The following is a 21749-nucleotide window of genomic DNA, read 5'->3' on the forward strand; positions in this document are numbered from 1 at the left end:
TTGACATAATTTATAAATATCGAGAGCTAAAGTTGATATTATAACTAATTTTAAAAGTTAACCGATGACCAGTGACAAAAAAGATAAACTGAATAATTTTATGACTATTTACGTAATTTAGTATTTAATTATTTGTTTTGACCATTGATTATTTAATAACTAATAACTTTCAATAATTGACATTAAAAATTTGTTTGTTTGATGAAGTCATTATCATGACCAAAAAGATGTACACACAAAAATAGAGTCACAATCGGCCTCTAATAAATTGAATTTAGAAAGTAGACACCAACTATTTAAAGAGAAATTTATTTAAAATATAATTGTTGTATCTTAATTTATAAGTTATTATATTATTATATAAGCATAACTTTTTAGATAATATTTTGAAATTATTAAATAATCGTTGAATTTTTTGACACATTTTATTGTTATTTATGGTACAAAATTAAATGAATGTTAAACGTGTTCCAGGCGAATCTCGATCAACATGTCATGCAAGGCAGAGCTAAAGCGGCATGTAAGCTTTAGACCTTTAAATGGTATAATTATGATTATAGTGCCTCTTATTTGTTCAATTTAGTTCCTTTCTAGCTTTTATTTAAATTGAATAATTGTAATTTAGACCCTTTTCAAATGTTTAAATTTAATTTGAGTTACTTCAATGCAACATATTTTAGCTTTGCCCCCTGTTTTTTTTAATTTCATCTTAGCTCCTCATTATATAATTTCTTACTTCACCTCTAATATCGTGAGACCCAATGTTCATACTTCAAGTATTTAAATCTCTGATCGTCTATGAACAAAGTTTTGAAAGAAAGATGATGAAATATTAACCTCGTGAGTCAGATAAGAGCTAGAAACTAATATTATAAAAGATTGGAGATTACATGTTAAACACTTGGAATCATCGAAAAGTTATTGTAGATAAGGAAAAGCAAATAAACCTCTCCATTAATATTTTTCAAAATTCAAGGGTTATGGTTCAGAATTCAAGGTTTTGGATTTAGGATAAAAAAAAACTAATAAAATTATGTGTCGATGACATAGAAAAAATTATTGAAATGTCATTAAATAATTGAAAAGATTATAAATTATGTCCATTGCATTACGTGTTCAATTGTCATGTCATCACAATTTATTGGCTTTAAGATTTTAGACGATATGGTAACAATTTCAAACATAAGGTACTAATTTGATCAATAAGAAAAAATTAGGTACCAATTTTAAAAAATCTACCAAGTTCAGGCAATCAATGAAATGACGTCGTTTTGTTTCTGATTCGGGTTCCGTTCTTTCTTCTCCTTCCCCCAAAACGTGAACCGTGCAGAAATATCTAAAACCCTACTGCTCCGCTCTTGGGGAAAATCCCTGAATTTGTTCCCTTGAATTCCCCAAATTACCCTTCTAAAGATGCAGAATTTCCCTTAATTGCCATGTCCTCCGACGAAATCACTCTCAACGTCTTCCAAGACGACCCGATGCGGGCCTTTAATTGCGGACCCGATACAACCGGCCGACCCGGTTCAAAAACCCGAGATCCAACTTCCTTCATAGACGATAAAATGTTCTCCTTCCCTCCTTTGCAACCTCCCGAATTCCGCTCCTCCAACATCTACGCCGCCGCCGCTGCCGCCGCTGCTGCCTCCGCAGACCGTCGTAGCTCGCCGAATCATCACCAGAGGAATTGGGGGAGTAGTCCCGGAGGTGGCTCCACTAACAGCGGTGACGATGAATTGGATGGAGACGATGTCGACGACGACGAGGAGGAAGACGAGGATGATGATGATGATCCTAACGAAAATAATATTAGTAACAAAAATCATAATATTAATATAAATAATCATATTAATAAAAATAATAATAGTGTAAACGAGACTGTAAATAATGCAGGAAGTGCAGATCCCGAAAGAATGGGAAACGGAAAAGCAAAGCATTCCTTTGGTAAGTTCTCTGTTATTTCTGTAATCAATGTCTGTTGATGTGCCTCGGCTTTGACGAGATCGTGCCGGTCAGAGTTTTTTTTTCCGACTCTGTCGAGCCCTTATGGGTTCACAAAGTAAGCCGGCCCTGCGAAATTGAAGAGTTCGCGCATAATTAAGCTGGAACTTGATGACTTCTTGCATATAGGTCATTTATCAGCATGATGTTATTACTTGAACTAGCTAATCCGTTGATGTGTTCATAGGCCGAGGATACATCAATGATGTTAATTTTCATTTGTTTCAATCTTTCACAAAGTTCATTGGTTTCTATATAAAAAAGTAGAAGCTTTATTTATTTATCTCCTTTTTTTTTTTTATATAATTGGAAAGTGGGAGGGAATGGCAGGGAACTGGTAGTGAAGGAAGGAGGAAATGGTGTGGGGCAAGGGTTGAGAGAGAGTAATAGTTATCAAAATGCGGTGACAATTGCGGATCCAGATGGAGATCTTTATTACACACAGTATTCGCATGGTGGAGAAGGGTCTGCTTCTGTTGCAGGTGCTAATGGACAGAAGGATATTATTGTGGCAGAAAATGGTGGTGGATGTGGATTTAGTGGAAGAAAAGATGTTTCGTCTTTAAGCGAGTCCAGTGATCCCTTGCGAGTCATTTTCTCCGACCCCATCACGTAAGTAATTATAACTTTCAATTGTTGAAAGAATGGTTAATACATTTGTTGGATTTGATGGTTTAATGCCTTAAACGTAATGTTAACTACTAGTTCATATAGTTGTAAATTTTACCAGTTTTGTTGACTAGTGAGCTTTGGCTGGGATTTTGAGCAGGAAAGTTGATATTAGTAGTATAAGTTACCATGGAAAGTGACGCATGAGTAGGAAACAAGTAGGACTATGGAGAAATATGTTTAGCTTTCATCTGTCTCTGTATTTTTCTTCCAATGGTGCATCGATCTTTGATCCTTACATATCAAGGATTTGTTTTACTTACAGAAAGAAGGGAAAAGGAAATGTTGGAGTGATGTTTTCACCATTTATTTGCATTACTTTTTAAAAATTCAGGGGAGCTCTTATGGACGATGCGATGATATTACCTTGTGGACATTCCTTCAGTGCTGCTGGATTACAGCATGTTCTTAGAATGGTGAGTTTTTTGTTAACTTATTTCTAATATTTGTTCTTTAAACATGATGCTTTGTGCTTGGAGAAGATTGTGCCATGCTTTGAACAATTAGTTTTGATTGGTCAATTGATGGTTCAAATCACTAGAAGTGATGAGTTTAACTCCAAGATAAGAAATTTTATATATGTGTTCTATGCTGCCATGTATTGATCAAGTTCTTTTCCATTCTGTTTAGTACTTTCTTTTCTCAAGCAAAACAGTCGCACCACATTGCCACTTCGGTAAAGTTGGTAGATTTGTTACTAATATAACATGAATGATCACTTTTGCTTCAGGTCTTGGTTAAAGTATTATATCCTAGGTGCATTATAGATCATAGGCATGGTTCTGACCTATATAATTTTCAATCTTTTTAATCTTTATTTGCTTTTTTACTTTCACCATAACTTATAAGTCTGCCATCTCAGTGTGTGATAATCAGCTCGAAGTAATTTAGCCTGAAAATATCAGGCTTGGCATATTGGTTTAATTTGAGATTGGTTACTTATGTTGAACGATTTTACATTTGGTAAGAGATCGCTTTTTATCATTTTGAAACAAATAGTATGAGCCTGTACATAAGTGGATCATTCTGTAAAGTATTATTTTGTTGTCGGGACAGTTACTTTCTTTCAAATAAAATGACTATTTAGTCTTTTCACCAGTACTATAATAGCACCTGTCAAAGACGGACTGTAACATGGACTAGATGGTGTATATGGTGCTATAATTCTTATGTGAGAAATGGTATTTTCATCTATGTGTATCCATATCATTTTTCCCCTCCCTACAGTCCTTGTTCTTAAGCATTGTGTTTTGGTGAATTATGATTTATGTCAACGTTTGAACCTTTCTGCTCAACTTTTATTTGCTAGTGGAATTGCTTCAATGTCTTAACAATCTATGAGCGGAACTTCTGTTATCTCAATCCATGACTGAAAAAGTATTGCTGCTGTAGAAGCCATATAAATCCTTTGGCCTTAAGAAATATTAAGAATGACCTTTGAATCTAGTTTTGTGATTGATTGTTGGCTTTTGAAGTTTCTGCCTCCTTTATACAGTCCATTCTTAGCAAGATATTATATCCAATTTCGTGAACTGTATCATAAGGTGCCTTTGCATATTATAGTTCATTTTTATATTTATTTTTTAAATCTGTGTAGTATTTATCTTGTTTTCCAGCTTATTTCACTAGCTTTTGCCTTGAACTGCATGGTCAGTTTACCCTGTCATTTGCTAACAATTGTTGCAACAGTATATTAATTTTGATATTATCAAATGCATTATCAGAAAGTTTGCTCCATCTGTTCGCAATCAGTTTCAGAGGCATCGGTAGCTCCAAATCTTTGTAAGTAATATCCATCTGTTACAAAATAAAATCTTTATCCCCTTTAATTTTGAATCTCAGTTATAGTTTTGTGAACTGCTATTGTAATTTGCTCAGATTTTCATGCAATGATGATATGCATAGTTAAGTTTCCTATTCATGTTGAGCACCCACATCTCTGTGTCCCTTAAACCATTTCCCAGGTTTCTAGTTTCTATACTTCTATTTTCTCAGATATGCAGTGATTCTCTCTATAGATTTTGGACGGTATTTGATATAAATTTTGATGAAGGGGCAAACCTGTGGTTAAATTATGATAATGCAAAAAGTTCCTATGGCCGGTGCTATGCATACCATTTTTTCCTATACATGGATATTTATTTGTTTTTTTTGTGCTGATGTTCATGAGCAGCTCTCCGAGCTGCAGTGCAGGCATTTCGTCAAGAAGAAGAATTACAGTTCTACCGCTCACCTAAAAGGAGGAGAGATAAATTTGACCAGGTTTATCTTTTTCATACCTCCTTTTATTGTTACTAGCTTTCTAAACATGTAGTTGGGGTTCAGTAAAAGTGCCATGGAGGCCTCTGTACTAGGAGTCAGATTGTATTTTGCCTCTTTTACTCTAAAAATGGGCAAATTAGTCCTTGTACGGTTGATCAAAGAGCAAACTGATCTTTTTTGTTAAAAAATTCATGCATTTCTACTGTTAAAAACTGGCGTGGCAGACAGAATAACTAGACACGCCACATGTACCTCATGTTGACGTACAGGGGATAGTTTTTAACAATAGAAATAGATGAAATTTTTAACAGAAGAACTAGTTTGCTCTTTAATCTAATGTATAATGACTAAATTGTTCATTTTTTTAGTAGAGGAGGCAAAATGCAATCCAACTCTTAGTATAAGGGCCTCTATGGTACTTTTACCATTGGGGTTCCCACTTCTTTTATATCATCCCCAACTCTCCTTTTACTTCTGTGTTCATGTAGGATAAGAGTAGCTATGGTGATCCAAATATCATGGATCCTCCAAGAAATAGAGGTGTTCAGTTTCCATTTGCTGTAACGGATCGGGTTATCATAAAGGTATATCCAGTGAAACCCCGCGCATTTTTTCTTGCAACTCATGTTTTTAATAGTTGAATTTCATGACCGGATACTGGTTGATACAGGGGAACAAGAGAACCCCACAACGTTTCGTAGGACGTGAGGCCGTTGTAACCATGCAATGCTTGAATGGATGGTTAGTCATCACCTTATGGATTACATAGACACGGTATCTGCATTGTCGATCGATCTTTCTAACTAAATTTTCGTTTTGCAGGTATGTGGTGAAGACATTGGATAATGCAGAGAGTGTTAAATTGCAGTATCGCTCACTTGCCAAAGTTGCAGATAATACAGCCCCAAAGCCAATTACAAGCAAGATGGGACCAAACTGGTTATAGACCTGTAATTTATAAAATGGGGGCAGGTGAGTGACACTTTGTTGCTGGTGTCAGTATCAGTGTGTGCCACGGTTAGTTCAATATTTGACCTAACTCGAAATATTTTATTTTATTTTTTGTACCATTGTTATAGTGTTTCATGAAACAAGCCCCTTGTAAATTACCTTGTCACGTATTTTAAGCATAAAAATTACATGCAAAGAGTTGAACGAGCATGCTTAATCATTTTCGTTCTATATAAATATATGTATATGTATGTTCACATCTTTGTATTTAGCTAATGCCCCCCTTGTACAAATATGAAATGTAGTACAAAATGATAATTATAAAGTGAATGGTTATTGATGCATATATTAATGTCTATATGTTAGGAAACAAGTGGTAGGCATCATTTTTGAAAAAACATCATAATGTTCTCACTTTTGACTTTTCCTTTCACTATATTTAAAAATGGACATTTATAATTCATTTTGATGGCCTGAAAATGTTTTATGAGATTTTCAATTGATTTTCATATTATTCTTAAATGATGGGGTGGAAGTGCAAAACTCGAGTCGTCTTAAGGGTTGCAACAATGGTCAGTGCCTCGGCCGACAATGCATCAAAGATACCCTCTAGCTTGCGCGCACAGTTCAGTCACACTATACCCTTCGAATCACCCACCACAGCTCCATAGGAGCTGCACGCTCCCTTGCTCTCCAAGATGCGTCAACATTGCTCTTAAGATGTTGATCGCAGGGGCCTCCCATCTCTCGATTTTCGAACTCCTAGGCAAGAAGGGTTCATAAAGAAGATTATGAATCCTGAAGTCCTTAGAGTTCCTTGGAGTGCCTGAGCATGAATCAAAGTGTCCTAGGGAGATAGTCTTTCCTTGCACGGTTTCCAAGTTCCTTGCCTCTCAAAACTGTCAAAGGACCACTAAAAAGCTAGTAAAGATATCCTTATCGAGCTTCCTCATAACTAAGGATGGCAATGGAGCGAGGTGAGAGCAGATGTTAAATCCACTACTATTCCATACGTAGCACATTCTACTCCACTACCTGCCTTATTTCACCATGGATGTATAATGTTAAAAGTCACTACCATCCTCATGGATATTGGATGCATCTATCCTCGTCTTAACTTACTTCACTTCAATTTAATTTTTGCTACTTGTACTTAATATTTTCAATCTTTTGAAGTCAATTAAAATTTTAAACATAATACCTACAAGTGGTTGAGTGCAATGGTAAAGCGTATTACACTTCTAAGAGGAGAATATAAGTTCAAATCTTGGAGACAACATTGATGGGGGAGGAGGTAGCCACTAACCCTAAATATGGATTGTAAAATGAATATGCATAATACAAAAAAAAAATTAAACAATATGAATTTTTTATAACATTTTATTATATTTTTATTCTTTTAATAGTTATATATATACAAAGATAAAATGGTAATTTCATATAGTGGAGAGAGGAGGGGCAGAGCAAACAATTACTATAATTGTACCATACTCGTTATCTAAAAACAAAATCTACCCAACCTACTTCGCCTGCATCGACTATTTAAAAGAAAAAAAAAAGATCCACTCTACTATGGATTCGAATTTTGTTATCTCTACACATAGCAAATTCCAGCCAATTTAAAATAAAATTGTTGATTAGATGATGGGCTTGTAACCCAATTTAATTACTAAAAGAGAAGATTACATTAAATTCATGAGGGAAAGATGTCCACAAATATATCAGCTCAACAATGTTCTACCAACCAATCAACAACAATTAGGTACCATCCAATCAAGGTTGTTTTTGGTAGAGATGTATATGAGATATTACTGCTAGCAACTTATTTGAGGTCAAAAGAAATTTTAATTCAATTAGATAATTATGAGATGAGTTTAATTGAGTATTGATCTCATATATGTTCATAGCATAAAAAACACTCAAAAGTAATTACAGCTGTGAGGTCTTTGATTCATATAACAATTTTGTACATCAATTCCCTAACTTGATCAAACATGACCTTTGTCAATTCCAATGAAAACCAAGTCTTATTTATGAACAAGAAAATTCTCAATTAAAATATAAATATGGATTCAATTCCCCCCACAAGGTCTTCAATTTCCCTGCAAGAGCCAACAATTCTTGAGCTGTGAGAAAGCACTTTCTCTAAAACTACTAACCTTCACCAAACAAAAATGGGTGCACCTTAACCCCAACCCTGAACCCACTTCACTAGTCGTCTTCAACAAATAACAAGCTGGCGGTACTGGTTCTGATCCTGGTCCTGATCCACACCCACCATCTTCTTCTTCACTTTTACTTTGAACCACAATGCCCCATGTTCCTTCTTCAACTCCTTGTATTTGATCAACAAATATCACCCCATCGGGCATAGCTCTTTCCCCTTTCTTCCACTTCTGTTTCATCGAAACCCAGTTTTCTTCCACCGCCGTTGTTTCCATCGTGGCGTCTTCAGAGTAGACGTGGATCAAGAGTGGCGATTCGGGTAACTTTTTTATAATCTCAGCCACTGAATCTCTCATCCAACCGTCCAATTTCTCGTACGGAATCCCCTTGCGTTTGTTCTTTGACGATGATCGTTCTGGTTGCAATGATTGGAGACTGCCACCGCCAGCGGGCTTAGATGAGGGCGGCCGCGTCGTTGCAAAGATCTTGGACGTTCTCGGTTTTGAAGATGTAGGATTCGAGAGCATTAAAGACTCGCACCGTTGAAAACTGACGCTACCACAGCCGCAACCAACACTGCACACCACCGCCATTGTTGCTCTTTCTGGTTCACTGGTAATGGATTTACGTAGCGCAAAATGAAACAACAAGAAAAGGGTATTTAGGATTGGACGAATGATGTGTGATTGATATATACGTAAATATATGAGGACGTTAGCTTTTCCTAGTTTCCATTGGATTTGGAAGAGACTCAGTACTGGCATTGTGGTGAAGTTGATTTGCAAATGGCATTTTGACTCTACACGTCACTTCCACAAAATTCCATTTCAAGTTTTTATTGCCTACCCCCTAACCTTATGATAATTTGGTGAAACCTATGATTTATCATAGTTTTTTAGGGGTAAATTACGTCAAATGACACTAAATGATTAGTAAGTTCATATTTTCGTTATTTAATTTTAAAAAGTTACAAAATAACTACTACACTATTTTAAAGTTTTTATTTAAGTCATTAGGTCGAAAACTCTCATTCCCTTCTCTGCTATAGTTTTAGTTTTTTTTATGAAAAAAGTCTGAATATAACAAATCTGTAAATCAAAATCTAAATAACTTTATTCTATATCTTCGACACCGACCATTGAATCAACTTGAATCTAAGGTATGTTTTTCTTATTTGCCGATATGTATTGATCTATCATATTGACCGTCAAATTGTCACTTGAAACTTTTTAGTTGAACTATTAAAAAAATAAAAATTTAATAATCAAGTGGCTTGAATAAAAACTTTAGAATAATTCAGTGGCTTAAAAATAATATTTAAATAATTTAATTACCATTTTATAACATTTTAAAATTGGTCACGATTTTCTTTAGCTCGATTTCTATTGGTTGATTAAATGAGAGTAGGACTTAAGTGAAATGTAGAGGATAGGTGCCTAAGTGGCAAGGAAAAGGAATTGCAGTTCTTGTCTGATTGAAACGTTCCTTAAGAGGCGTAGTCGCATAAGACTGTATAAGAATCAGGACCGTCAAGATCTTATCAAACGGTGACTAGTGGAGGATGGGAGTGTTCGTTGATGGGGAGAGAAACAGCACGTGGTTGCACGCCTATATTGCACGCGGAGTGTACGCGGGCGCACGCTCCCCCCCTCTTCTTGCCTACACTCTCCATCAATTTCCGCCACCTCACTTCCATGTCAGCAAATTAGAGACTTTTTTATTAGTGGAATAAATTATTAAAAGAAAATTACTTTTTTGTTTTGGTAATTATATGTAGAGGTAAGGGCCAATTTCGTAATCGTACTTTAAAAATGTTTAACACGATTCTTGAATTATCAATATGTGTTTTATTATGTTATTTGTATTTTTATAAATGTTAGATGTAGCACTTGAACTATCAATATATATTTTATTATGGTATTTAGTGTTAATACGTTAGTGAATTGGACTACTGAACTAGCCGATGAAAATTCGAGAAAAATTAAACTTACATAAGCAAAAACATCATATTTTCCGTTGAAGTAAATGGTAATCTTCTCCAAAAAAATTAATTATGGGCATTTGAAAACGCTAGTAAAAGATAAAAAGCAACATTTATAAGATATTTTTATGTTTTTATAATTTTTGAATTTTGAAAAAAATTAACTCAAAACATCACGTCAGCCACGTCATCACCAAAGGTGGCTTGCCACCTAGGACAGAATAGTTGACTGTCATTTGACTGAGGGATGAGATTGCAATAAAAAAACATTAAGGGACGAAGTGAAAAAAAAAACTCCTGAAACATTGGGGATGAATTTTTACAATTAAATCAATTTTAATCCTAGCAATTAATTTATTAAGTTAAAATTTGTTAAATATTAAATAAAAATTTATAATGAGATTGATGTTAAAAAAATTGATATAACTCGAATTCATATTTAATAATAAACAAATATTTAAATTAAATTTAAAATTTTCTTTTCTTTTAATAGAATCCATTAAGGACAAGAGGCCCAAAAAAACTCAGAGCCAATAATCAAGTCAAATAATGAGCTTTTTGAACCCAATGTTGTTTGTATGACTAGTGGATATTGGTTTGAATAAGGGGACTAACGGTGGGTTTGGATGAGCGATTGGGTGCGGTGCGTTTAGTTTACTTTTTGTCTCACGCTACAGTATCGCTACAGTATCTAATCTCACCGTCACCGCTATTTTTACACTAACCGCATGTAAACGCACCGCCCATCCAAACTCACCCTAAATTGATCTCTTATAAAATAGCTTGAAATTGGTAAAAAATCGAAAACATCGATGAACAAACTATTAAGTGAAATTAAAGAAAAGAATATGTACTTTTTATTTAATATTTATTTTTAATTCTTTTACTGAGTTAGTATCTTAATCGAATCACCAATTCAGTTCTAACATTACAAAAATACTTCTTCTTTTAAATTATAATTAATATTATTATAGTGATACTTTTTCCATTCTTTTATATCATCTTTAAAGAAAACAATTATAAATTCAAATACCGAACACGTGTTCAAGATAGTATTAAAATATAAGTTCATTACCATTCCACCTATATTTATTAATATATAAATTTTAAAAGATTTTTTTAATATAGATTTTTTCACCCATAGCGTAGTGTGTGTGACAAAATCTAGTTTACATAAACTATTTATGGAATTTTATTATAGTGAGATCCTTTTAAATGATGATTGAAATAAATAAATAAATAAAGGGGAGAAAAGGAAACAACAATTTATGATTGATCATACGATGTAGGATTTGCAATGAGAAACGTGAGTTTACCTTTTAATCAAAGTATAAGTATTATATTAGTTATAGCGATTAAGGACACCTCAGATCACCAACCATTCCATGTATAAATTAATTGCAGGAACGCCCAACAATTAACTCTTATCAAACAAACAACAACGAAACATGTGTTCATGATTTAGCTCTCCAGTAGCCTTGTGAACTAGAAGGGCCCAACTCGAACAAACGTCCTCAACTGCACGGGTTGTTTAAATCTGACTGTTATTTCCCTTGATGAATCCAGCCAACCACTTAATTGGACACACCAATGTGTTCTTCGACAGATCAAATACGACCGACGATCGTTTCAGTTCTTCCAACTATATGCCTATCAACACCAAATCAACAAACTTTTTTTTTTGACTTAGTGCCAATACAACTTTATGAGACGATGGTGTCTATCTCCTAAACCGGAGAAATAACAAATACCGAAATTAAAGTTTTTAGGTATAATTTAAAATCTTATGGCTCTCTCCCAAATTGACTAACGTATCAAATAAAAAATATAAAAGGAAGAAAATAAAATTTAATAATAAAATTGCATAATCTTACTTGAACTCTTTAGTTTAACCTAGTATTCTAAAAATATTAAAAAGATAAAATACTAGAAAATTAAAATATTATCCTAATGGAAAACTAAAAGCATTATTTTTACAAATAAATTCCAAAATAAATCATTGTCCATCAACTTATTTTTCGACCCAAAACTTTTACGAGAATCAGATTTTCAACTCTTTTGACATTTTGAATTTAGTTTTACAGTTAATCAAGAATCAAATAATAGGCCCAAATTAATAGCATCTCATTCAAGAATTTATTAAAATTAAACATATTATCGTATACAGTTAAAGACTTAAAACATATTTTAACGTACACAAGGTTTGATGGTCAATCAATTTTGTTAAGAATGCTATCATTTTCACCATTGGAGACATATTCTTTTAGTAGTACACAAAATAAACATCCTTGCCACCGTGATAGCTTCCTTACAATTACATCTATTTAAAGGTCGGGTTATTTGTTAATACTCGAAAATTCACTCAATATTTTTAAGTATTTAGATAAAAAAAATTGGGTCACAGCCGCCTTGCAATTGTACATGATATCGATACCACACATGGGCTCGACCTAAACCAATTTAAGTTGACCCATGAACATCTTTACCTACAACCTGAGATTGCAATTAGGGCTAATTGCATTAGATGTCTTCAAATTATGCTTCCCCTAAACTTCGAAACATTCTAATTGAGTTCTCAAAGTATAGGTATTATAGCAATTAGGTTATTCTGTCAACCTAGCTATTATCCTGCCATTAAATACCAGCTCAAATATGACATGTAGCATAATTAAAAAGCATTGATCAAATTGTTAATTCGTGTGTACATATTGCATGAACAACTTGGATATAACGTGCTAAAAAAGAACTCTTGATTTTAATGACATCGTAATTTGTCTTCTAACACGCAAAAATCAAATTATCCATATAACAACTGTACATATTTACAATTCAATCCACATATTTTAAATATAATGAACGTAGAACAAAATTAGTCGCTTGCAATTAAATGCACAAGGAAATGTAAACCCTTTAGTTAGAAGTGTTGAATGCTGGAGAACATGTAAGGCCCAAGTGGGTCTACTTTGTGAACGAAATGTGTGAGCATATATCTTCTAAAGACTACTAGAAAGTGACTATTCACTAGGCTGTGACATGAGAGTTAATTGGTCCCATTTTCATTATAGATTGTAAGGAGATGTTGGTCTATTTGCAATTGGGACTAGGAGACAATCCCTTGTGAAGGGTAATAACATTGCTTCCTAACAGACAAACATTACCATAATATCTACATTGACTATTCAAGCCTTGATTAATGTTGTCCCTAGGAAAATTGCTTAGGGGCTTTAGGGTCACACATCACCTATACTATATTTAAACTCTTGATTGATTAATTCAATTAGGAAATGATTAAAATATTTTTTATATACGAAGTAGTTTATATTATTATAAGTGTATTTTTGTATATGTTTATATAAAATTTATATTATACTATTGATTAAGTTGGTGTCACGAGTTAATCGTGTATTTTTATATTTTATATAAAATAAAATAAAAACGAGATATGATGAGGTTTGAACACATAACACAATAAATTTGAAATAATTAACTTTATGGGATAAATATCAAAACTAAACATGTGCTATGTTTTAATATGCATTTCGATACATGAACTTTGATCCGATGCAATTATATACACGAAACTTCGATTATGATTCGATATACACATTAAATTTTGATTTTGAATCAAATGTATGCATTTAAAGAAATAAATATATCTATTTATTTCATATTGAATTAATATAATTGTTTGTGTGTGTAATATATAAACGTAAAATTGTGTTACGTCGATAATGTTACTAGCAGTTTGTAAAAATGAATCAAAACCAAAATTTTATAAACAAAATTACAGAAAATCAAATAGAATTGCATATAGAACTAAAATTCATGTGTAGTAATTTATGGGTTGTTCTAGGCATTGTGTTATAAAGAACATATATGATCAGAACCTATAATGAGATTGTTCAAAAAAAAAAGAACTAATTGCTCATTAGTTAGTATAGAGATTAACTAAGAATGATCAAATTGGAGAATATTGACTAAATCTACAACTTTAGCCATAGGAGGTGTTTGGTTCATTGAACCTTACATTCTCGATGGTAATGTAAGGTTCCGGGAATGTGGTTACCTTATTTGGATTTCAAACATTCTCATGAGGCAATAATCTAGCAATCTCAATAGTGCTAATATTCCAGAATATACAAGTAATCTCAATCTCGCTTTTTCCTTAGGTAACCTTATATTCTTGCAAAATTCTTAAATTTTTAGACAATTTTAGCTTTTAATTTTATTATTTTAATTAATTTCTACATTTTATGTAAATAATATACAAATCCAATAAAAAGGAACGCTGTTTTATCAACATGTTTATTATTATAATTATGATTTATAAATTTGTTCAACGTTATATATTTATAAATTGTAATAAAAACAAGTAAAATATTCAATAATGTGCTAAGTAATCTTACATTCCAATAATTCTATTACCTTACATTTTTTGAATCAAATACACTCATAGTACAAGATTAATAGTCGAATTTAACCAAACGGATTAAACTGCTACCATTTGGGTTAAGATTAAAATTGACCAATTTGAAATATATAAAGCCTAAATTCATAATTTGCGCCTAATATAAGGATTGATTTTGGGGATAAACCCGTGTAAGCAATGAATAAGAAAAATAACAAATCTTATGTGGAAAAACTCCTCTGATAAAAAACCACGGATAAAGATAATTTCACTAAATCGACAAAAACGAAGAGTTCAAAGATGAAGATAAAAACTAAACTCCGAACCCGAAAATAAGAACACTTAAAACTTAAACACAAAATTCCTTGAAAGCTTGTAAAAGCTAATACTTAAATGTGTTATGGGTTAATCTTTCTAGGATAGAAAATGACATATTTATAGGCTAAATTCGTAGGTCAAATAACCTTGAAATAATCTACAGGAATCAGAGTTCGATTAGGACAAATAATTAACATTTGTCTGGAAGAAGAAAACCGAGAAAATTGCATGCCACGTCTCCACGTCGTTTCTGCTTTTCCCCTATTTCATCGTCGTGACGTCACATGGCTCGTCGTCGCGATATCACTCTCTATTTGTATCTTAATTTCACGAGACATACTCCACATCTAATGCTAGAATTGGACGTCCTTTGAATATAAAAATAAGTGCAAAATCAATTAAAGTAATGATCGAATCATCATATTATTGTCCTTTAGTGTATTAATCAACATTTGGCGATCAAATCCCATATTATGAAACTTTTTATTGCTTTTAAGTGCTTTTTAATTTTTATTTGTCTTATTTCAGTATCAGATTACAACTGAAAACCACTCGACTTCATATGAAAATGATGCATAAATACAAAGGGATCATTGCATGTGCTCACTAACATGGTAGGGACCCTTAATTTGTAATCAAATCTTTTCTTTTTTTTATCACAAATCTTTAAGCTGTACTTCCTGTTCAACACATGAAGAAAATTTGGTCAAATTATGCTATTAGTATCTCTACTATATATAAGTTTTGTGTATTTAATCCATATATTATGATTTGGTCAATTTTTGTCATATAATTTTGAATTTTGAAATTTCAGTCCCAAACCAAATAGTAATAGTTAAATTCGTTAGGTCAAATTCATTATTGGTCTAGTAAATTATGGATTTAGTTAATGTTCTTCAATTTGATCATTTTCGTTAATATGCTTTTCGAACTTTACGATTCCAATCTTAACTCAGACAATAATGATTAAATCCATTAAGTAAAAAAAAATATGATTTTTCTGAATATTATGTGGAAATAGCAAGTTGGCGTAGCATTAGGTATGTGATAATAAGTTTGTTGTATAATATTTTGAAAATAATAGATTTTAACTTACGAGCCAACCTTGCTAGTCAACCTTACGAGCCAATGACATATGCAAAGTTAAGATCTACGAGTGAACAAAATACATTCCACTCGTGCATAACATTTATCTATTGTCCAAACATGATAACTCATACCTACAAGAGCAAGACATAATTAGGTGGGCTCCGAGGAGTACGAAATCAATGCAGGGACAACATGTGACATTTCGAGAATGACCAAAAGTACCCTCTTATAAACTCCACAAACATCGAAATAGAACAACGTATCTCTCTCCTCTCGTACTCTTAGTTATCTCTCTTTGTTCTCTCAAACTCCAATCTTCTCGAAAAATTCAAATTTCGATTACCTTCAATCACTCACGACTCTCCACCTACCAAGTTATCACAAACCTTTATAATCCCAACATTATATCAACAATAAACTAAAATTAATTAAATTAAAATACAGAAACCGAATCTACAATTTACGCGCATAATATAAAATTAATACCAAATTTTAACATTTTAATTAAATCATTAAAAAACCTACGAAATCTCACTATCTCAACAAAAATCCCTCACGTTTGCCAATGATTTAATTAATAATTAATAGAGAAAATAATTAATATTGTAGACTGATTAATAAATTAATTTTATTAAAGTCACATTAATGATGTATTATTTAATTATTTGTTATAATTGCCGACAAATTATACTTTAAGTCACCATCCATATAACTATGGACGGATCCTCAATTTTATACTAAAAAATTGTTGGCATGTGAAGAATATATATCTAATTATAAAATAAATATTTTATAAAGTAATGCTTGTAATATTATACTATTATAGCTACTTAATTATATTGTCAATGGTGTTCCGGTTGTGTTAATAAAGTCGGGTGTAATGGTAAGGCACATTGTAGTCTTAAAGAAACAATGCAGGTTTGAATTTTGGAAAGATGTTGTTAAAAGAGACTGTCACGAACACTAGATATATATCGTAAAATGGACATGAAAACACCAAATAAAAAAATAAAGTTGAGGTCTTGGGACTTTGTTGTGTTTTGTATTTAGTTAATTATAATTAATTGAATATGTATGATTTGTGATTTGTATCGTGATTATACTTGCAAATTCCTTCAAAAATGAAGTGAAGAGTTTTGAGGGGTCGAAATAAAATTATAAAATTTTAAGGGATTAAAAAAATCATTAAAAGAGTTCAAATTGAAATATAGGGATCAAAAATGTAATTTTTCTATTAGCCAAAGGGTTAAAAAGGCTTAAATTTTGTACTTAATTGCTAAGAGGGGTTAAAATTGAAATTATGCGTTTAACCAAGGGGTCAAGACCCAAGTTTCAAGATAGTCAGTACTATATCGATAGATGCATCGTTTTTGTTTTTGTATCGGTATGTGTCATTGTCTGTGTACTGTCTCAATATTTTTATATGTTTTTCATATCGATTACATACAAATATCTCTCGGTTACATACATATATATGTGCAAATATAAATCTACTAAGTCGAATAACTAAATTAAACGAATTATAGTTTATTATTAATTATAGTTATAAAATAATTATTTTGAGGAGAGGTCAGACTTTTTATAGAGAAAATTTTTTAAAGTATTGATTCGTTTGAGAGTTAACAAACCGCTCAAGTGAACCATACTTCAAAGACTTCTTCTAAGTGAGTTCGATCTCCTTTCAACACAAGTTGAAAATTAAAAATTAAAAATAGTTAAAATTTTACTCAAAATTTTATAATTATAATTATAATTATAATTAATTGAAACGCATCAAAATTTTGATAAAAAAATAAGACTGAATAATACGTATCCACGGATCCGGATCCGGATCCGGGCCCGATATCGAAAACGACACCGACTATGATAGGGGAAGATAAATGCATGTGCAGATGGGGTCGTAAGGCGTAGCGGTTTGTGTTCTCGCGGTCTTTCACCGAAAACATTTGCATGTGCATTAACTTTGATCCTTGTAAAATTATCTTAAAAATAGATTTGTGTGGCCCTTCTTTTGCTTTTCAACGTGAGGATTGCTTGGGTAAATGTACTTGGTAGGTCACTTAATTATAGAGATAGATCAAATTAGTCCTTCTATTATTAAATAAATTGATTTAATCCTTGTATTATTAAAAAATTAAATAAAGTATTAAAACATTTAATAGAGTTATGTTTTAAAAGTTTTTTTTTTTATGAATCTGCAGATAAAATTAGGGGCGAAGTCAAAAAAAATTCTAAAGGAACGAAGTTAATTTGTATATTTTACGAGATAAAATAAAAATTTACTATTTTAATAGTTTATATCTTTTTATTTTTTTAAAGGGCTAAATCAAAATTGTATTATTTTAGGGGTAAATTATAAATTTAGCATATATTAATTTAAATTTTCATAATTTAGGGTCAAAAATAAGATTTCTCATTTTAGGGGAGTTTGGGACCTTGCCAACCCCCTAGGATTGTCCCTGGATGAATATTTGTTTGTTCCAATTTAGCTTTATTGGATCCTTTTTTTTAATAGTTTATGAATTAAAGTGATACATTTGATAATAAAAGGACTAATTCGATCTAATCCATATAATAGAGGGACTACATAAATGCTTTCACCAAATTGTTTCTCACTTGTTTCCTGTTCTAAGTCAACATCCCACCGCTCCCCTAAACACATACGGTTTCTATATAAACCCCTTTTCTCCCATCCCTATGTCACAAACCCATCAAAGCATTAAACACACCACCACACACCCTTTACAATGGCGCCAAAATCACCATTTTCTACAACCTCTCTTATCCTCTTCATCTTCAACTTTTACCTGAGAACCACCATTGGTGACTATGGTGGAGGATGGCAAGGTGGCCACGCCACCTTCTACGGCGGTGGTGATGCATCCGGCACAATGGGTAAGTTTTAAATGTTCCATATATTCCATACATAAAATTTAAGATGGAAGTTCCAATCTTTAAGTGAAACTGGTCATTGTACCTCAGACTGAGGTGTACACCTGAGATGTCCGGTATAACTGGCTGGTTAGTTAATTAGTCACCCTAATTTAAAAAAAAAAAAAAAGTTTGCTGCAATCTAACTCTTATTCTTACAGTGAACTAAAAGTGTTTAATGCTATTATTTGTTCAGGAGGTGCTTGTGGATATGGTAACTTATATAGCCAAGGGTTTGGCACCAACACAGCAGCACTTAGCACTGCATTGTTCAACAATGGGTTGAGCTGTGGTTCTTGTTATGAAATGAGGTGTGCTGGTGACCCTAAATGGTGCTTGCCTGCTACCATTATGGTCACTGCCACAAATTTTTGTCCCCCTAATTTTGCTTTGTCCAATGATAATGGTGGGTGGTGCAACCCTCCATTGCAACACTTTGATTTGGCCGAACCTGCTTTCTTGCAAATAGCTCAATACCGTGCTGGGATTGTACCCGTTTCATTCAGAAGGTAAAAAATAATGGTCAAATTCTATTTTCAGTCCTTTACTCAATTAACTTTGAGATTTAGTCTTTAGTCTTTACACTAAAAAGAAGTTAAAATTGGTATAATTACATCCCAGTCCTTGTACTTTTCAGCATTTTGAAATTTAGTCCATCTCTTTTAATTTTAGGAAATAAATCCCTCTACTTACTAGAAATGCCAAATTTAACTAAAAATTATCAACAACGTTATTAATTGGACTTTAATTTTAAATTAGACAAAAACTAAATTCCTAGAAATAAAAATAAAGGACTAAGTTTCAAAAGTTTAGAAAGTATAGGGACTTAAAAGGCATATTTAAACCTTACTTTTCAATGTACAAATCTTGTTCCAGTTATTGATATCATTTACACCTTTCATCAAAATTTACATAAATATATAATGAGATTTATTATTTCAATTTTACTTTAAAACAGAGTCCCCTGTGTAAAGAAAGGAGGAGTCCGATTCACAATCAACGGCCACTCATACTTCAACTTGGTCCTAATAACTAACGTTGGCGGCGCCGGAGATGTCCACTCGGTGTCAATCAAGGGCTCGAAAACTGGGTGGCAAGCAATGTCAAGGAATTGGGGCCAGAACTGGCAGAGCAACACCTACCTCAACGGCCAAACCCTGTCTTTCCAAGTCACCACAAGCGATGGCAAGACCCTAACCAGCTACAACGTCGTGCCGGCGAACTGGCAGTTCGGACAAACATACGAAGGTGGTCAGTTTTAGAGGTTCAGCCATTGTTAGGGTTAAAAGAGAAGCTTAGTATTGTTGCTGAGGTGGCTTATTGGCACCCGCTTAAGGCCTTCATGTATTTTTTTTACATTATTGAAGGATTGTGTGAGATATAAGTAAAGAGGGGAAAGTCCATTGTTTTTGGGTTTTGTTTAAATTTGTAGCCATTAAAGACTATGAATTAAAGATTGCTTTACTTAATTCCAAAGTTACTTTATAGTTTAATTGTTTAGTTTATAGATCCCAAATTGGATCTCTAATTTACCAATGTTTGATTAAGCCGATTGAGTCGTAGTTTGATAAACATTAGTATTATTGTCAGTGTAAGAAGACGTGAGTTCGAATGCGTTAAAACGCATTATCCTCCTATTTAAATGTGGAAAGGAACTATGGGTAGCTCTAAATTAATTATTTAATCTGAAATAATAATTTATCCAATTAAATAATTATTCAAAATGATTAAATTAACATTCCTCCAATTCCCATTATTTGCAATCTCAAACAAAATGTTGATATTAAATGTGATTCATTCAAATAGGAGCGAAACTATAAATTATTTTTAATTGTTAAAATTAAATTATAGATTTTTATAAGGGTTAAAATATAATAATATTATTACTTTTATAAATGTTAAATCATAATTTTATCATTTAAAAGTCAAAGTGCAATTTTGCTGCATTAATTTGTAACTTTATAAATCTTGGAGGGTTTGAAGGGCAAAATTTAATACCAAAATTTCACCATATATTAACTCATACCAATTTTGGGGGCCAAAAAGTAAATTCACCCTAAACTCTTTGTGAGAATTATGAATTATGCTATACTATGTATAAGTCATGTATTCAACATACAAGCTCTTTAAGATGTTTGTATCATTGACTCATCAAAATATATGAGTAAATACATATGTAGTCATGTTTGCCACACCAACGAGTCTCGACTTTGTTTCAACAAACCTGGCATAGGTCAATAGGTTTGTCAAAAATTTTCATCATAAATTATTTAACTAACGGTAAAAATAACTAATAATTTAGTAGCAGTCTCCCTCCAGGGACGAAGCCAAAAATATTTTTTTCTGGGTGGCAGAATTATATTGTATACTTTTTATGATAGTAAAAGATGTAATTTCACCATTTTAATAGTTTATATCTTTATAATTTTTAAAGAATTAAATCACATTTTTATTATTTTTTAGAATTTTACCATTATTAATTTAAAATTTTATCAATTATAAAACGCCTAAATAAAAAAAATTCATTTTAGGGGGTGTCGGGCCCTGCCAGCAACCCTCACATATCAAAGGTTGAGATACATCGATCTTACTAACAATTTACCAAATACTACTGTCTCTTTTTTTTGGTAAACTATATTAGTAGTCACCCAACTATATATTTTTTTTTCCTTTTTGATCATCAAACTATGAAAAGTTATAAAATGGACACCCAATTAGTAAATTCCTTTTTGTCACTCAACTATGAAAAGTTACAAAATGATCATTTAACTATTCAATTGCCTTTTTGATCACAAAATTATCTTAGATTTTTAGTGTTTCTATTTTTACGTTAACCAATTGATGACCAAAAAGATAAAATTGAATAGTTAGGTGATATTTTGTAATTTTTATAGTTGAGTGATCAAACCAGAAATTTACTAATAATTGGGTGACTATTTTATAACTTTTCATATCGGGATGACTAAAAAACAT

General features: G+C 32.3%; 3 protein-coding genes across 3 annotated transcripts; 2 read left to right on the forward strand and 1 right to left on the reverse strand.

The window, feature by feature from the left end:
• The first annotated feature begins 1293 nt into the window (after positions 1-1293).
• LOC105783569 (U-box domain-containing protein 62-like) lies at positions 1294-6140 on the forward strand. The gene is made up of 8 exons (XM_052626765.1): positions 1294-1944; positions 2316-2613; positions 3005-3086; positions 4395-4452; positions 4844-4932; positions 5421-5516; positions 5603-5673; positions 5755-6140. Exons 1-8 carry the CDS (start codon positions 1437-1439, stop codon positions 5876-5878), a joined length of 1326 nt encoding a protein of 441 aa, XP_052482725.1. The 5' UTR covers positions 1294-1436; the 3' UTR covers positions 5879-6140.
• Positions 6141-7809: 1669 nt separating this feature from the next.
• On the reverse strand, positions 7810-8823 carry LOC105784108 (uncharacterized). The gene has a single exon (XM_012609901.2). It carries the CDS (start codon positions 8811-8813, stop codon positions 7977-7979), a length of 837 nt encoding a protein of 278 aa, XP_012465355.1. The 5' UTR covers positions 8814-8823; the 3' UTR covers positions 7810-7976.
• Positions 8824-18530: 9707 nt separating this feature from the next.
• Positions 18531-20245, forward strand: LOC105782349 (expansin-A8). The gene is made up of 3 exons (XM_012607034.2): positions 18531-18740; positions 18973-19285; positions 19735-20245. Exons 1-3 carry the CDS (start codon positions 18593-18595, stop codon positions 20036-20038), a joined length of 765 nt encoding a protein of 254 aa, XP_012462488.1. The 5' UTR covers positions 18531-18592; the 3' UTR covers positions 20039-20245.
• The last annotated feature ends 1504 nt before the right edge of the window (positions 20246-21749 follow it).

Source organism: Gossypium raimondii, chromosome 13 (genome assembly GCF_025698545.1).
Source record: "Gossypium raimondii isolate GPD5lz chromosome 13, ASM2569854v1, whole genome shotgun sequence".
Classification (NCBI taxonomy): Eukaryota; Viridiplantae; Streptophyta; class Magnoliopsida; order Malvales; family Malvaceae; genus Gossypium; species Gossypium raimondii.

Bases quoted from the DNA above. Each gene is read 5' to 3' on its own strand.
- LOC105783569 (XM_052626765.1), top strand. From the start codon at position 1,437: ATGTCCTCCGACGAAATCACTCTCAACGTCTTCCAAGACGACCCGATG. The intron at 4,933-5,420 runs GTTTATCTTTTT...GTGTTCATGTAG, and splicing joins GGAGAGATAAATTTGACCAG to GATAAGAGTAGCTATGGTGA. The intron at 5,674-5,754 runs GTTAGTCATCAC...TTCGTTTTGCAG, and splicing joins ATGCAATGCTTGAATGGATG to GTATGTGGTGAAGACATTGG.
- LOC105782349 (XM_012607034.2), top strand. From the start codon at position 18,593: ATGGCGCCAAAATCACCATTTTCTACAACCTCTCTTATCCTCTTCATC. The intron at 18,741-18,972 runs GTAAGTTTTAAA...TTATTTGTTCAG, and splicing joins TGATGCATCCGGCACAATGG to GAGGTGCTTGTGGATATGGT. The intron at 19,286-19,734 runs GTAAAAAATAAT...ACTTTAAAACAG, and splicing joins GTACCCGTTTCATTCAGAAG to AGTCCCCTGTGTAAAGAAAG.
- LOC105784108 (XM_012609901.2), bottom strand. From the start codon at position 8,813: ATGCCAGTACTGAGTCTCTTCCAAATCCAATGGAAACTAGGAAAAGCT.